At 48.5% G+C, this 17,561-nt stretch overlaps 2 protein-coding genes across 18 annotated transcripts in view; one reads left to right on the plus strand and one right to left on the minus strand.

The window, feature by feature from the left end:
* The window catches only part of SEC31A (SEC31 homolog A, COPII component), a 50,226-nt gene extending 39,098 nt beyond the window's left edge, over positions 1-11,128 (minus strand). For 15 of the 16 annotated variants that reach the window (XM_076336999.1, XM_076336998.1, XM_076336996.1 and 12 more), the window contains exons 1-8: positions 10,932-11,128; positions 10,360-10,597; positions 9,666-9,748; positions 9,002-9,125; positions 5,797-5,995; positions 4,383-4,478; positions 2,282-2,422; positions 789-931 (exon numbers count right to left, since the gene is read on the minus strand). In XM_076336999.1, coding sequence (XP_076193114.1) covers positions 789-931; positions 2,282-2,422; positions 4,383-4,478; positions 5,797-5,995; positions 9,002-9,125; positions 9,666-9,744 — 782 coding nt within the window. In that variant the 5' untranslated portion in view covers positions 9,745-9,748; positions 10,360-10,597; positions 10,932-11,128. The remainder of the gene's footprint in view (positions 1-788; positions 932-2,281; positions 2,423-4,382; positions 4,479-5,796; positions 5,996-9,001; positions 9,126-9,665; positions 9,749-10,359; positions 10,598-10,931) is intronic. The other variant, XM_076336986.1, reaches the window with a different exon arrangement.
* Positions 11,129-12,049: 921 nt separating this feature from the next.
* THAP9 (THAP domain containing 9) lies at positions 12,050-17,399 on the plus strand. 2 transcript variants are annotated; one of them, XM_076337006.1, is made up of 3 exons: positions 12,050-12,317; positions 13,086-13,236; positions 14,768-17,399. In XM_076337006.1, exons 2-3 carry the CDS (start codon positions 13,118-13,120, stop codon positions 16,728-16,730), a joined length of 2,082 nt encoding a protein of 693 aa, XP_076193121.1. In that variant the 5' UTR covers positions 12,050-12,317; positions 13,086-13,117; the 3' UTR covers positions 16,731-17,399. The 2 variants fall into 2 exon arrangements, with proteins under 2 accessions (XP_076193121.1, XP_076193120.1); XM_076337005.1 differs by having other exon boundaries at positions 12,226-12,289.
* Positions 17,400-17,561: the final 162 nt, after the last annotated feature.

The raw sequence follows: 17,561 nt of genomic DNA on the forward strand, positions 1-17,561 counted from the left end.
GCACGAAGAGGTATAAAGGTGCAGCCATTGTATCTGAAAATCAAATGCAACAGTCATGCAGGAGAACCTGGCCACCAATGTAACAAAATAGGTTTTTTGCCTGCAGTATCGTTAACATACAGTGTGCAAACCTGTAGGTAAGGTCGGTGACTATGAAGTTTGTCAGCTTTTTTTTTATTAGCAGGAAATTCAAGTCAGCAGAACCACTGGCAGCAGTTTTGGTAGAAGCCGCAACACAGACTTATTGCTGTTCTCTCTCCTTAAATCAGGCACTGGTTTTGGGTAATAAGGAAAGTTTCACTAACAATTGAGGAGGGACGAGAATTTAACAAAAATCTTTCCTTGTACCCAAACTTAAAGCATTTAGGGGACTGAGGGGCAGAGAGACTGTGCGTGTCTACACGTGAGGGTGTGCCCAGGTGCACCTTCAGTCCATTATTCAAGCAAAATCAACTACTACTAACTCTTTACACCTCAGCTCCCTCTTCTCGAAAAGCATAGAAACAAACTAGCAACTTCAGTGTTTAAGCAGGATGGTGGTGTTTTTTATTTTGGGGCCTGTTCCCTTCAAACCATCAAGCCAAAAAAGGCAAGCCTTTCAGGACACAGGGTTGGTTAGTCAGCAAGCCACCATATAACACTGCCTGCTGCTGGAATCGCCACCTCCAACTAAGTGAGCCTTCACAGGGAACTGAGCAAGTGAGATGTACAAACTAGTACGCAGTCACCAACAGTGCAAACACCATGGAGCAGCAGGCTACAGAAGACTCATAGAATCATACTCCTACCTTGTATGGCTTTCTAGGACACGAAGTGGTGAGGATGCAAATCTTAGGTCCCACATCTGAATCACAGGCAACCTGTCATCCTCTGAGGCCAAAACCATCTGGGTAGCAACATCAGGGTGCCATGCCAGGCCTGAGCAGTGCATCTGAGGGACAACATTGCGCCACAGCATAAAATAACTAAGCAGCACTAAAGGACAAAAGACAACTAGCCTAAATATGTCTACATGCATGGTAAAACATTGTTGCGATGGAATTTGCAGCTGTGTTTCTGGGCATTATTTCTGACTGCATTCAGATTGGGATACTCTCCTCGTTTCCGTGAGTGAGACGAGTTGCGGCTAGTTTCCCAAGGTCCTCTCAAAGAGATGACTTTGCGCTGTCTTGTTCACAATCCTACGTTTTAATGCTAGAAAACTGTAAAGCCTTCTGTACAAACCTTTTTCTGTAGTATTTTTATTGATATTTCAATAAAAGCCATCGTCAGGCAGAGGTTATTGTCATGTGAACATTGTATCACTAGACTACAATCACATGATGAAGACAGCCTACTGTGCTGCTGTTATGTTAGGCAACAAAAACATAAAACATTGAGTTACACAGTTTATGAGTAAGAGTGCAGTGACCAAGCAGCTACTTCAGGAGCACCCATTTGTAAATTTTGTTTTGAACTCTTGCTACCTCTTCAAAGTTTGTTATAGCAATATCCCATTCAAAGTATACAGAATTATACAAAGATGTCACTCTCCACAAGTTCAATAGGCTGCTTTTTTTTTTTTTTTTTTTTTTTTTTTTACATTTACACTGCCTGATGAGCAGGCGTGGTGGTTGCAACTATATGAGGTAGTGTCCCCTGTAACCCGCTCAATGGCAACACTCCTCTGTGGCACTCTCCACCACAGACCCTGCCCTCTCCAAGCTCGGCTGCAGCCTGCTCCCATTTCCACATCCAGACCAGCAGAAGCACAGGCCCCAGCTCCATCAGTCATCAGCGTCCTGCCAGGGCTCAGCCTTTGTGCTCATCCCACCTGTGATGCCAAGGAGGAAGCCCTCTCTGCCTGAGCACTAAGTCATGACATCACCTGCTCTGTGAAACTAAATGTGCTCACCCAGAGCACATCACCTGCAACCTCATCTCTCCAGCACACAAAACATGTCATTTCTGACTAGCTGAATAAAAATCTTTCTGTGGTAGCCCCAAATAGATCAGTAATGGCTTTCTCCAAACTAGCTTATCACCCTGATAGGAAATCTGAGTGCCTTGCCTTGCTTCAATCTGCATCTGCCTATTTTTGTTTAAAATGCTGACAATCCCTCTGCATATACATAGCCTTTTAAGAGGAAGCATTAGATATTCAGCATGTCGTATAAAACTGGGCCAGGCACTAGTATCTTTACGTCATGTAAGAAGGGGTGCTGTGACTTGTCCCTACACGCCAAGAGGAACCCCACACCTCTCCACAAGCACCTGTGCAGCCGCACAAGAGCTAACTCACCCGGTTATTGTGGTCACTGACTTTGATGATGGGTTCATTCTTCCTGAGATCCCACACGGTAGCTCGGCCGCTAGGGCTGGCAGATGCCAGGATGTGCTGGACTTGCCTGTTCCATGCGATGCAGCTGATGTCCTCAAGAGGCTGTTGCACACACAGAACAGCCTGTCACAACCTTTCCAAATCGAAGACTCAAAACCTGTTATTTTCAGGACTTGCTAAATGACTAATCTGCAAGGACACTCACCCCAGGTATACTGCGTGTGTTGTGGTTTCCTATGTACACACGCTGTAGAGTACAATGCCTGAAAACCACGATTTATAAACTGCTAGTATTTCTCTGTAATATCTGCATTTTCTGCTTTACAATATGATACTTTAGTCACTTAAAGAAGACTAAGCACAACTGTCTTCAAGAACAGAAAATTACTCCATGAAAGTATATCCGGGTATATAAACTGCTCTTTTGCCTCGGATTATTAGGTTTTGACTTATTAAAAAAAAAGTTTGCTTGGAGGAATTCTGTGGGTTTTTTTTATTCCCCCCAACTGTTTATTTTTAATCTGAGAATTAAAAGCAATGTTAACCCAGTCTTTGTTGCACTATTATTTCCAGCTGCCATTAAATATATGGACTAAAAGATTTCCCAGCCTAAAAAAATTACTATTAAACATAAAAAATCCTATACAGGGACTTTTAACTAAGGTGAGCATCCTCCAAAATGCCCACATGATAATAGATGACTCAGACTAAACAAAGTATCCAAACCCACAGAGTTTAAACTAAAAATCTTTAAACTGAAGATTACTTCTCATCCCATTTCCTCACTTTGTTGTCTCCAAATTATCATGCAGTAATAAACCCATTTTCCAGTAACCACAAACTTCTTGTGCAATTTTGTAACAGCTACAGAAACGTACACGCATTGAAACAACTTCCTCCCATTCTTCTATCTCCTTCACAAGGCACAAAGTACAAAAGGCTATTGTTTTTCCCCATAGATCTTCTTTAAGAGACCCAGGCTAAACACCAGCCCTTAAGTATAGCAAATAAACACTCCCTGAAACCCATGAAGGTAACTGCCAAACCTACTGCCTCATCTTCTGACTTCTCAGTAGCTGCTTTTTATCTTCCTATTTTCCTCAATCTGTACCTTCACGATCTTCAGATTCATGCATGCAGTGAAATATGCAGAGGAAGACTAGAATATGTGTAATGGTTACGGATATTTAAAAAGTGGTGTAACCCAACAGATTTGGTTTGTTATTACTTGTTGCTTGATAAAATGCAACATTGCTCAAAGACTAAGGGGATACTTCAGCTTTCCCTGGCCAAACACAATTTTTTAAAAAATAAAATCCCACCACATGAAGACATGAATTAATTGCTTGTGCAGCCAGCCAAAACTGCAGGTCTGTTGTAGATAAACACAACTGCACATCCAGGGTTGCTGCATGGGAAGCAGAGCAAACCACTCATCACATGGACCTGTGCATGCTTGCGCTTACAGGTACATCCAGGAAACCACACTCCAGGGGGCAGAAAAGCAGCAGCGTCCAGTCACCCTTGTATGGAGCTGGGCAAAAAATCACAGCTAGACACAAAGTGTGGCAAAATAGTGCTATCATGACTGACTTCCTTCCAAAAGTGTTCACTGAAAGCTACCTACGCTGCCGCTCAGAGAGTACTGTCCTTAAGGACGTGGGCTCCTGCCGTATGCTTTGAGTCACAGGCATGTCACAAGGAGAAAAATATCTCAAACCCCACAGTCTAATAAGCATGTTACAAAAATTAAGTACCAATAGAAGGCTTATTTTTATTGGTCTTCGGGAAAGCCACTGGAGGACAACATGCAGGAACATATTTTTCTTTATTTTGATATGGAGAGATCTGTTGTACCACCCCTTAAGGACTGTATCTAACATTGCCAGAAATGTAGCTCATGGCTAACTACAATTAACTGCTACCCAAGTTAGACTTCAAAAGGCTTTTTTCCCCACCCCACCCCCCGAGACAGCTTTAAAACTGTAGGTTTCAATGAGCTCTCAACTTAAGTAACATGCATATTTTTCATTAGTCTGCTCTGCAAATACAAATCTGGTACCTGTGTCTTCACTCCTGGTGTCATTGGCGTGGCAAAATTGTTCAAGTCCCAGATATAGATTTCAGACTCATTAGCACCAGAGGCCACCAGATTAGTCTGCAAGACACATTAATAGATGTTAGAGAGTATTTTCAGCATCAGCTTTCACAGTCTTAGCTGCTGGGAGGCATCAGATCCACAGGACTGTGCCAATTTCTCCTATCAGTTCAAGATATAGCTCACACAGAGCAGCTTAGGCAAAAAAGCAAGTTTTTTTGAGATTGTACGTAAGACTGAGTTAATTAAAAAAAATCCATACACTGTACTAGACTGGCATGCCAAAACCAAAATTCCCGTTTTGTGGAGTGCTCCTCCACTGCATGGCAAACACCCATGAGGAGGCTGCAGGGGCACAGCCACAGACAGGCGAGTGGAAAGCAGTGACACTTCTGGGAGGGGGCAGACGAGGAAGTGGTGCTGCAGCTATCGCCGCAGCAGAGCTTTGCTCTGGGCAGACCACAACATGCGGGGCCAGCTGTGTGGCATTTGTGCCTCCAGCAGCAGACAGCACCCCATCCACAGTGAGTGCGATCATCCAGAGCAATCCTGCGTCTGGGATGCAAAAGTCCAGGCAGGGCGACATGAGCCGAGGGCACCAAGCGCCCTTTGATCACATCCCGTGGCTGGTGACAAGCAAGTCCCGACTTCATAACGGGCAGAAAGGGAAAGGAATTGATTCAGAGAGGATACAATGAACACAGGACGGCCTTGCTGAAAGCAAGTGTGCAGGGACAGAAGTGCTATTTAGGAAGTGAATTCAACTGAATTCTTGCACAGCTGGTGGGGACAAGGAAAAACCAACCACTGTATCTAGAAGGAAGTAAACGCTTATTAGTGATGGAGGAAAGCTTGTTGGTTTTGAGAGCTCTTCTGCTAGAGAGGCCACATCGCCGTGTTTCCTGTTCTGTCTCCTCCTTCCAAGTAACAATACTTAGAGGTCTTGAACCTACCCAGCCCCCAAAGGAGATACCTAAAATCTGATGTCACCAGAAACATGAGTGAGAGCAGATAAATACTCCCCATGTGATGAGAACAATATTGGCACAGTACATGGGAGCTAAAAAAGGACTGGCTAAAAACACCACAGAAGACCACCTCTACTTTACATGTAAGCTGAGCTAAAAGACCCACTAAATTGACTATGTAAACTGACAAGGGGAAGGAATGAACCAGACACCTTAAACTCTTTCATTCCCCATCCTGAAATGCCAGTAACAGGACAGGTTTTTCCTACTAAATACAAACAGACACTCAAACGCCAAATTTAGTTCATGCTTTTCAGGGGAGGGGAAAGGAACAGAAACATTTAAGGTTACAAGTTAAGACAGGCTACTCATCTATGATGGTATGTGATGAAGAACAGCAGGAAACCAACCTGGAACATGTTGACATCAAGCGCTCTTACTGGTCCTGTGTGCTTGTCTTTCTGGGCAATTATTACTTCAGTGTCTCCAGTTATGATTTTGGCTGGGTCGTACAGAATGACATTTCCGTTTTCACCCCCGGCAATCAGGACTCCAGAGACTCTCTCACCCGAGGTCATGCTGTGCGGCCCCCAGATCAGCTTGTGGTACCTGTAAGACACAGAGATCCCCACAGTCTACAACCATCCACCACCAGCTCCACATACACCGATGCACCCCATTTTGCTCACCCCAGCTAAAGCCTCCAGACTGCTGCTAACAGACAGAGCAGACACATCAGAGAAAAGCATTGTCTGCATTTCTCCTTAAGGATGAGTCTCTGTACTTACAACCCCTTCCGTCAGAAAGGGAATGTGTCCCAATTCTGCTCGTTATCAAGATGCAGGTCATGACATGTACAACCAATAACGTGGTAACCGATAACATCTCATCTCCTGGCTGCAAAATCAGGTAAGTGCTCTCAAGTGCATGTGATTTTGAGCTCACCTTTGCAAAACAATAGGAGTAATCAAAATAAGGACTGTAAGCCCATCCAACCGCAGCCTGGAGGTAAAGCTCTGCTATTTGTGAGCAACTCTTCATACAAGAGAGGAAAAAGGTGGAACTAGAAAAATTCAAATCCTTTTCCATATCTGTGCTTCTGGATGTGCAAGCGTTTCATCTGTTGTACTGGAGGCTCAGCAAATAGTTTATTCACATCACAGACACGTGTCTTTTGGACCACAATCTATTTTCTAGGCTAAATCAAAATGAATTGAACATACTTCCAGAAATGAAGTATTTTCACACCACTGTGTCCATCTACAAATACCCAAATTTCCTTCAACTCAGTGAACTTGGTGCATAAGCAAAACAGCACTCCTGTGTATTCAGCCATGCAAAGAATGAATTTCTTCTACATAAAATGACACACTGTCACATATCAGCTCTTATGCAAGCAGAAAGTAAATCCACATTGACTGGAAGGTGGCAAGGAGTTACTTTAGCATTCACCGTATTATTATTAATCACTTTGTTATCTCTGGACAACCTTCAAGTAATTTCTTTAAATCACAGCAACTTCAGCATGATAAAATACATACTGCAGAAAGCTAGACAAAGAGCATATGCTGGGTGAGAAATACTGTAACAGCCAAGTGCTCAGTCTCCTAGTGCAGTGTTCAGATTACAGTGGGGGTTCACCAAAGAACGATGCTACAAACAGAAATTGGTCTGTGATATCAGACAGACCCTTTCCCTGGGTACAATTATTACACTTCTGCACCTAACTATGCAAGGTTACGAGAAATGGAGTGACCAACAGGGTTGTCCGGGCACTAGTATTACACCACCAGCAAGATTCAACGGGACTTAAGATAATCCAAAATGAAGGCAGAAAACGGTGAGGAACAAAAAAACAGAGTTAACTGTGCAATTACTTTCCTCTTGCCCTTTGCTCTTTCCAAGATAAAGTATGGCTCTATAAAAGCAGTGCAAAACTTCCCTTGGAGGACAATTAACAAAGCTTGTCACAGGATCTATCTTTTATGGGTTTAATCACCTGGACATTTTCTTTTGCTGCAAACTAAAATAAAGCCTGACGTATACATCGGTAGCTGGAGCACTTCCTGCTATCTTTAATTAAAAAAAAAAATTCAACCTCCTTTGTAATGGATTTTCTGTGGCAAAGTCAAATTCTTGTGTTGCTCACTAAGAGGAAGTACTTTTAAAGGAGCACTGCATCCTGGCTATAAGGAGTGTTTTTTGAAATTCAGTAAGCAAATGTCACTTGGCAAGCCTTGAAAAATCTCAGTCGTAGTTAAAACATGGTAGAACAACGAAATTTTAAAAGATCAAACACCTCATCCTGCTCTGAGCAGGTCAGTAGGACATGTTAACATCAGCTTTGCCCACAGTGCAGGGCATTAAACAGAGACTGTGGCTGCTTCTCACAAGCCCCACGTACTAAAATGTGGACAACTACAGGGCACAGATTGTGAGCTGCCTGCCAGCACAACTGCTCTGCCAGCCCCACGAATCATTACAATAAAACTGACATGGCACAAAGCCAGCAGCCTAACACCTTGTGCTTCCTCCTGCAAAAGCTACTGCAACCGTTACTTATCCAAATCGGGAAAGCATCCCTAAGCAGGGTCACAATCTTCTTGCGTGCAAATGTACACAATTTCAACCCCTCTCAAGTTGTTTGTAGGCAACACCTAACCTCTAAGAACTCAGCAAACTGCATTTGGTCAAGAACTTTAGGAAACAGTTGTAGGTCCTTAGGTCTTGAAGTTACAGCTCTAGAACAGATAATGAAAACTCAAGTCCAATTAATTGCTACTCATGTCAGAGGTGGGGGAGATGGCAATTGCTTCTCCACAAGTGTCAAATTCTCACTTGAACATACTGGCAAATGCTGTAATTGCCTGCACCTCCAGTCATGTTGTTTCAGGTCACCAGGAGAAAGAATGGTTATGCTGACACTGTAGCTGGTATGAAAAAGTCATGGATCCAATCCAATGGCAATGAAAAATTTCACCTCATTCTCTACCCACAGAAACATCCTGCACTTCCATCCATGTTGTTTCAGCTCACCCGCTGGACCAGCCACCAGAGAGCCGCTAAAAGTGCTGCCGAGATGGAAATTGGACACTCTGACGACAACAGTATTTCTCTGGACAAGTGCATGGTAAGGAACTAAGAGCTACGTGGAGTTTTACAGTTGGGAACTTGGCCACACAACATGACCCAGTTTAGTTATGTTACAGGAGTCTCCCCGATATACCTAAATGCAAACGGGATGGGGCAATGTGAAAAGTTATGACTGCATTTTCATAATTTCACACTTCCTTCTGTTCTCTGGAGAATCCCAGAGGCCCCCCAAGATAAATGGTCTGCGTACATATTCAAACCTACCAGCCAATGTCAAATTTTTTAGGTTTATGTCAGAGCATGAGCTGCTTGCAACTCCTCAAAGTCCAAGCTCACCACCTTCACAATGACACCTCACTGTCCCACAACATCAGTGGCACTCACGTGCCTTCATCCTTCAGCACTGAACTTCCGCTCCTCTCCTTAACAACTGCAGATAAACCTCATGAAGTGGCCTTTCCATACGCACCATGTATAACAGTTCCACAGCCATTACTTTTCCCTTACAATCCCACTGCTTACCTGTGAGAGGAGGAGAAGGTGGCACAGGACTTCATATCCAGCGAAGGGTCTGATAAGTCCAACTCAAATATTTCTAGAGAAGCACTTGTACTGAAAGTTGCATCCAGCTGCTGAGCTGATGTACCTGCAAAGAAACGTGCTTGGCAGTGAGAAAGCCACGATACACAAAAGAGCAACTGCAAAAGCAGTACAAAGAAGGGCATAAAAACATCATCCTTGCAAAAAGGACCCGAGATGGGGTCAGGTTTCTGTTTCTGTTATTTAGATGTAGTTCTACATAACTCTCCTCCCCATGGTTCCCCCTTTGGGGGTTTCTTAACCAATACGAACAGGAAAAGCTTTGGGCAAGTGCCTCTCTCTCCCTGATGATGCACAGAAAACTATCAAAGTTACAAACGAGCAGCAAGGGACACTGAACTAGCAGTTAGGATTGCTGTCACCTTACCCTGGCAGAAAGAAGAGGATGCTTGCTGTCACTTGCAGAATGCAAAGCATGTTTTCATGCATGGCACAACTGGAGAACTCCATTAAAGGCACAGCACCATATACCCCGCTCCAGCCTTCAGGACACAAAATAACTCCTACAACTTTCAATTATGCCCACTTCATGGCAGCCACTACAGGTAGCCTGAGGCCTGCTAGCACATGCTTCCCAGAAACTCACCTGTGGCCAGGTAAATAGGGTGCTGCTGGGCAGGGCCCCATGCCTGCATGGCAGTACGATCAATTTCCTTCAGCTTCATTTCACTAAAAAATAAAACCAAGAAAGGTAATGCTTAAATGGAGCACGGGGAGACTGCACTGCCACGGATTCAGCAGCTGCATTAGGACTTGGCAGAAGCAGCCAGGGTAATCGTTTTCCTAAAGATATCCCACAGACAGACACCTAAGCCATCCTCTCCAGGGCACACCCGGGGGGAAGGGGAGGAATAATTCTCCGTTGGCAGCATAACATCGACACGTAGAGGAAACTGATGGTTGCTGAACAGACCATAACACAGGAAAACGCGGGCAAAGCTTCAACTGCTCTGAAAAACCCTCTTCTAGCAGCATCAAGGCACGCATCGGGCACCCTACAGCAGCTTTCAGCCTTATCCCACGAAACAAATCCACCCTCGAGAAAACCCTCACTACACTCTCGCCACCAAATACCCTCAGCAGCCGGCCAGATCAGAGGACGAAAAACGGTTTAAAAGCCTCCACCGTCTCATTTTTGGGTCTTATTTCAACACCCTGGGGCTTCCCCCGCCGCGGAAACACCATGCACGGCCAGCGGGCGCCTCGCCGACCGGCACCTACTCCCGTTTCCGACAGGAACTGAAGGAAAAAAGGTGGAAAACGAGGGTTTCCCCCCTCACCTCCGCGTCCCCGGCGCTCACCCGGCCCCGGCCAGCTCCAACGTGGCAGCCGCGGCACCGCCTCTCGCCCGCCGCCGGTTTCCGGGCGCGCCCCGCGCCTTCCGGGCGGCGGAGAGCGGGGCTCCACCTTTCCCTACGCGGGGAGCGAGAGCGTGTATGCGGGGGGAACGGGGGACGCGCAGCCGCCTCCTTTTTCGTGGTCTCCTCCGGGTTTCTCGGGGCGGGATCGAGATCGGCCCTGGGGAAGAGGGAGACAGGCGTTAGGGGCGGCTGCCCCCCCGGGGTTTAGAGGAACCAGGGGAAAGCGCCCGTCACACGGGGGCTCCGGTGCCGCCTGTCCTCCTCAGCTCAACAGCAGTAATCACGGCGTTGTCATGATGTGAACAGCAGTGAGGCTCATCATCGGACAGGGGCCAGACCCACGAGCGGGCTGGTTCCTCCGCCTTTCGGGGCGGGGGAATAGCACCAACACGCGTGACTTGGCGACCTAGCCGCCGCACCCGGCGACCCGCCGGCTTTCACAGTCCGGGGGACGCGGCTCGTCGCGCTTCCGGACGCGGCCCCTGACCCACCTCTCACGGCAGCCGGCGCACAGCTCCGCTGCCGCCTCCCACCGCCGGATTCCGCGGCTGCTCAGCGGGCGGATGCTGCGCCCGGGGCGGGCGCTGCCCCGGCCCCATGGCGCGGCTGCGGCTCCCGCCTCTGCGAGGCTGAGCGGACGCGGACAGCGGCCCCACCGTCGGGCATCTCCCAGCCGCGCACCACCACCCCGCGCCCGCCGCTGACTACCGCGCGGCGGGAAAGACAGTCGTCGCTCCCGGCCCTGCTATATATAGGGACTGGAAGCGCTGTTCCCATTGGCTGCGAGGATCACCATTTGTCATTGGCTGTTTCTTCCTCCACCGCTACCGGTTGGCTTGGTTCTCTTCCCATTCCCACCGTCGCCTTCGCTGCTTACGTCACACCGAGGCGGAACTGCAGCACTGCCACAAGAAGACCAGCAACGGCCGCCGCACCCAATGGAAAAGCAGCTTCCGACGGGAAGGCTCGGGGGTCGTGCCTCGCGAGCCAATGGGAAGGGGGAAGCCGGGAGGGCGGACGGTGGCAGCCAATGGGCGGGCACATTCCGTGCCGGGGCGGGGCGTAGCGGCGGGGCGTAGCGGCGGGCCGCGGCGGTGGCTGCGGGGCAGCCATGACGCGGAGCTGCTCGGCGCTGGGTTGTACCGCCCGTGACAACGGGCGGAGCCGGGAGCGCGGCATCTCCTTCCACCAGTGAGTGCGGCCGCCCCCGCGGCGGCACCTCGGACCCCGCCCGGGCGGGGCGGGCAGCCCCTGCCCGCCCTCCCTCGCCTCCCTTCCTCGCCTCCCTTCCTCTCTCCGTCTACCGCAGGTTCCCGGTGGACGCCGCCCAGCGCCGCGAGTGGATCCGCGCCGTGAACCGCGTGGACCCGCGGAGCCGCCAGGCCTGGCGGCCTGGCCCCGGGGCCATCCTCTGCTCGCGGCACTTCGCCGAGACCGACTTCGAGCGCTACGGGCTGCGGCGGAAGCTGCGGCGGGGGGCCGTGCCCTCCCGCTTCCCCCACCCGGTGCGTGCGGGTAACGGCCGCGCTGCCCTCTGCCCCCCGAGCCGGGTCGCGTCGCTGTGCGGTGACCTCCCCTCTCCCTTTCCCGCTAGGAGCCGCTGGGCGCCGGCCGGAGGAGCGGCCCCCGCGTCCGAGCTCTGAAGCAGCCTCTCCCCAGCCCCCCGGCCGGGGACCACAACTACAGCCTGAAGGAGCAGCAGGCAGCGGGCGGGGAGGCACGGCCGCCGCTGGAGACCCCGCAGCAGCAGCTCCCTGGGGCCAGGAGATGCTCCCCCGCGCACCGGCCCAGAACGGTGGCGAACATCCTCCGGGAGCTGGCGGAGAAGCAGCAGCTTTCTGAGGAAACCGTGAGTTTGCTGCAGGCCCAGTTTTCAGGTACTGCTGGGGGCGTTTGCTAAGGCAGAGAGCTTCAGGGCGTGTACTCCCTCGCCCCAGTTTTATGTATTTGTTTGACTTTATGGTATTGGTAATCCCTGATAGACTCCTAGGTCCAATGCTACAGCGCAAAGGCTTTGTGATTTGTAGGTCCGGAATGCAGCAACCAATCCTGCAAAGAATTAAAATCTCCCTGAAAAATTCAATTACTTGACGCTGGCTACAGTGCTCAGGTCAGACCTGTAACCAATGCTGTTAAATCAAACCGCGCCACCATTCAGCTGACGGATGACTCAAGAATAGAGTATATTTAACTAGGAAAACCTTGTCTTTTGCACTGTCCAGAAGTGAGCTCTGTTAACATTAATAATATAACCTGAAGAAGCCATTTCAAATTACAGAGTCAGCCGTAAGTTAATGTCTTCTCTCTGTTATGTCAATTTTTAAGCAGCACCCACATGTAAGACACAGGCAGTTATTCAAAACTGGAACACATTAGATAGGAAAAGAGGGGAAAGATGTGCTGGGGACTCAGCCTCAGAGAGCGTGGTAGGGCACATCCTCCCTGGCCACTGCCGGTCCCTAGGAAGAGGTGGGGCACGGTGATAGTATTGCTGCGCTGTACACTTCACACCAGACTTCAGGACTGAGTGGTTCCAGAGGCCGCCCTGTTGCCTTCTATTCTGCAATGTGTTTGTATTATGCATCCCTCTGTTATCAGCTATTTATTTGCTTCACTAAAGCTGACCTCTTGTTTTTTTTAAGCAGATTTGCCTTGTGAGTTGCACAGCTGGAGGCAGATGGCAGAATACTCACCAGAAATGAGGCAATTTGCTTGTATTCTCCACCTCTACCATATTAAGGCCTATGATTATCTACGGAAGAGTTTTCCCCTCCCTCATCCTTACAGCCTGACAAAGCAAGTTTTTATTCATTCATAATATATTTCCAGGTACTCGCGTAGAAATAGGTGTAACAGATCTGTCCTGAAAACATTCAGTGGTAGTAGTTTTTCCCTGCTTTGTTTTAGTAACAGAAGCAGAGTGGGAAGCAAATATCAAGAAATATTAATACCCCTCATCTCAGAGAGCTGGTATGTGTTCATGCATGTGGGTCACAGCATGAGAATAACACATTCCTCACATTAACAATTTTAGAGTAAGTGTGGAGTTCGCTAAGTATTCCCAGACGAATATGGGTGTGAAAAAAGCTACATTTCAGGGCCTCAGCTGTTGTAGGGTCTATATGTGTTTTACTGTTCGCTGGAGAAGAAGGAGGAACACAAAAAAGCAGAGGTGTTTTACCACATTGGCACATGCTCTTGCCCTGTGATGTGCAGTGTAGACTTGTGAGAGGGGAGGGATGAGCCAAATAGTGGAAGGAAGGGCAAATACAAGTAAGGTCATCTAAAAAGAAGCAGCAGGAGGCAGTGTTAAGGGAGCACCTGCAGTACTCCACCAACAGCCAAAACCGAGTGAGGAAAGATGGGCAGGAATAAGTATCAGTAGAGGATATCAAAACCAATAGGACTATACATGGAAAACTTTGGAACTGTTTTTGGGAAAAGGGAGAAGTCAAGAAGGGAACGTGAGAAAGTGAAGGACTGCATAAAGTAGTTAGACTAGAGCTTTGGTTTTTCTCACCTTGCCCCACAAGGACTCTGGGAAGTTAGTGAATCTTGACAAGTGTCTGTTTCAAAGTTACAGAAGGGAGATATTTCTATATCACATAACTCAGTTGCATAACCCATTGCAAGTAGTTATGTAGGCTCAGAATTTACTACCTGAAGTGCTATCAGACCTATTAAAAAGGACTGAGGTTGTCACAGCACACAAGACAAAAGCTGATGAAACTTTTCCCCTACAGGTTTTGAGTCTCAGACTCCTGTAGTGCAGTTGGAGGATGCCCAACACATACACACATTGCCTGTGCCAGCCTGTGGGGGGTTTCACACAGTTTCCTTCAAAGAATCTGCTTGAAGGGGTGCCAGGGGGTAGTGGACAGAGAGCGTATTGAGGAGTGTACCATTCCACATGGGCTGCCGAGGCTTTCACATCTTCCAAACTGGATTAAGATGTACAGTGTGGAGAAAGCCGATTAGGAAGGAGAGTAGCCTGGTGTTGCTGGCCCTCTGCATAGTCTGATTTGCACTTCTGTATTTGGTTTAATTTTTTTTCCTGTTGTCCTGATCTCCTATACATTGGAGAGGCAGGAAGCTGCTTTGTTACTTCCCTCCATGGTCAGTACTTTTGCTTGGCTTTCCATCACTAGGGTGTGAGAAAAGAAACTCGGACTATGCATTAAGAAAGGCAGGGCTGCTTGCTTTATACTCTTAGTCTGCTCTCAGCTCTCGACATGGCTGACCACATCTTAAGTGGTAAAAGGTGCTGACTGTTGCTTCAGTTTTCTTGGAATCACATCTCCTAATCACATCCTCCCTTTTTTTCCAGTTGGCTGTCTAATAATGAGGCTGCTGCAGGCTTCAGCAACAACATTTTTCTCCGCCTTCAGGAAAAGGTGGAGAGAGGGGAACAGGCCTACCGCTACTGTGCCCTGATGGTACAAGACATGTCCCTGCAGAAGCAGCAGGAATGGGACCCACAGACCCAGTGCCTGACAGGCTTTGTTGACTTGGGAGCAGGTGTCCTCGACGCTGATGAAGCTCCGCTGGCCTCAGAAGCGATAATCCTTATGGCAGTTGGCATCTCAAGTCCCTGGACAGCTCCACTTGGCTACTTCTTTGTGAACAGCATGACTGGCCACTTACTTGCTCAGCTGCTTCGTCAGACTATCAATAAGCTGAACAACATTGGCATCACAGTGCTGGCTGTGACGTCAGGTGCCACTGCTCGTGGTGCTGAGACTGCCAGAGCTCTGGGGATCAGGATAGATCCCGAAAGGATTCAGTGCACTTTCCAGCATCCGCCCGGCTCTGCTCACAGAATCACGTACTTTTTTGACATCTGCCATGCACTCCAGCTGATAAGGAATGCTCTGCAGTGCTTCCAGAAGATAGAGTGGCTCAGTGACACAGTGCGGTGGCAGCATGTGGTGGAGCTGGCAGCTTTGCAGGAGCAGAGGGTATTAGAGCCACGCAGTCCCAAGTCAGGTGGACCTGGGAGTGAGGAGAGTTACCACCTGAAGGTCAACCTTGCTACCCTGTTGTTCAGCGAGGGTGTTGCTGATGCGCTGGAACACCTCCAGAAGCTGGGCCTGGCCTCATTCCAGAACTGCAGTGGTACTGTCAAGTTTGTGCGTTTGATGAGCCATCTGTGCGACATATTTCATGGCAGAGGTCCCTATAGAAGGGGACTGAAGGGGCCTTTGCTAGCTGGAAATTACACCAAAATAAGCCACCTCTTTAATGAGGCCAAGAGCTTCTTTGTCACCTTAACGGACTCTGTGGGGAGATACATTATTAAGAGCAAACGCAAACTAGGATTTCTGAGTTTCTTGCTCAATGCCGAAAGCCTCAAGTGGCTTTACACCAACTATATGTGTCCAGAAGGCACTCCTTCCCACCACCTCCTCACCTATGCCTTCAGCCTTGACCCACTGGAGCTGTTTCTCAGGGCTCTCCAGCAAGCCTGTGGCAGCAGCAGGAGCCCCACTTGCACTGTGTTCCAGGCTGCTTATCACAAACTGCTGGCCAGCTGCAGCCTGGCACCAGGCTCACCACACAGCGGTGGCTTAGGCAGAACAAGCTCCTTGGACATATCCCTGTCTCGTAAGAGAGATCTGACCCTTGGCAGCATTCGTGCTCAGTATAACCCAGCTCATGGGAGGACACTGGCAACAGAATACCCCTATTGTGCAGGCTTTCTTTTGCATGGTGCTGCACTGAGTAATGCGCTGACAGACCTATCACTGCATGCACAGAGCGTCACCTGCACCGCGGGCTTTGTTGCGGAGCAATTAGCCTCTGACTTGCAATGTGAGGCTTGTCTTGCTTCCCTCTTTGAGTCAGACGAGAGCAGGCTAAGATGCGGCTCAGTGCTCTACATAAAAAAGTTAGGTGGAGTGAGTCTGCCCTCAGCAAGTGTGTACCACATAACAAGCATTTCGGAACAAGTCCTAAACTGGTATGGCAAAGTAGGAGACAGCAACAAAAACACCAAGCTATGGCATTTGTCTCTTGAACAGAAAGTCTTCCAGGAGCTTCTGGGAGAAAGTCTGCTCTTCCCCACCCTCACGAACCATTTATTTGATGGGGAGTTGTGTGTCAACAATCACTATACAATCTTAGTAAAGGAAATAACACGATGTTACTTAAACATCAGAACAAACCATGCCAAACACCTGAACTTGAACTACCATTGTGGAAAGCACAGATTGAAGAGACTGAAAGGAAGACATTTGTTTCCATCACCACTGGGTAGCTGTCAGTCAAGCCAAACCCACGCAGGGTCATGAGTACTCACTGCTGTTCCAAGGATGGCTGTCCCCTACTGAGGCTCAGTGATGGCCAGATCTAGACAACACATGCGAGGAAGTGATGTGGTGTCTTCCATGATTTGGCCAGCAAAACTGGTGTTGATAAGTGGTGATGTGTTGGGCCATTGCAAACCATCTGATCAGAGTTTGGTTGAGCAAAGCAAGGAGGTTCATCTGATTCTGTGTTCCATCTAGCAATCCTGCAAGGCAGCCACATTTTTCATGAGACTCGCATGGCAGGTCAGGATGAGCAATGGTTGCTCAAGATGCCTGGGAAAGTGGTAGGGGACACTGCGGAGTGTCCCCTGGAGGTGTTGGGTGGCTTAGTGCTGTGAGTGTTCTTGCCAGGAGAAAATTGATGCATCTTCCCCGCGGTTGGGGGGAATCGTGTGCTGGCAATTTGATTTCACCAAAGCAGATCTGCTTTAAAAAAGCTGGAGGCAAGAAAGCTTGCAGAACTTTTACTTAGAAAGGAAAATAAAGACGTGAAAAGAAAACGGCACTGAAGTTGGACACAAGCTCTAATCTCCACTCCTAGATGTCTCAAACAGCTAAACAAGCTGTTTAAGTCTAGATCCCCTAGAGGGGGGACTACAATATCAAACGGCACCCCTAAAGCCCCATGTTTTACAAGTGAGGTAGTGGATACTAAGTAGAGAGGCTGTTGTCCACGAAGGTGAGATGGCAGCGCAGAGGCTGTGACCAGGCTGTTGTGCCCAGCAGCACCCAGGGGCACTAACACCCTCTTCTCTGGGCAGGAGCCCCAGGCACCAGCATATGGGTGTGCTGCAGCAGGGCAAGTGTTTCAGG

The sequence above is a fragment of the Aptenodytes patagonicus genome, chromosome 4, assembly GCF_965638725.1.
Source record: "Aptenodytes patagonicus chromosome 4, bAptPat1.pri.cur, whole genome shotgun sequence".
In the NCBI taxonomy this organism is placed as follows: Eukaryota; Metazoa; Chordata; class Aves; order Sphenisciformes; family Spheniscidae; genus Aptenodytes; species Aptenodytes patagonicus.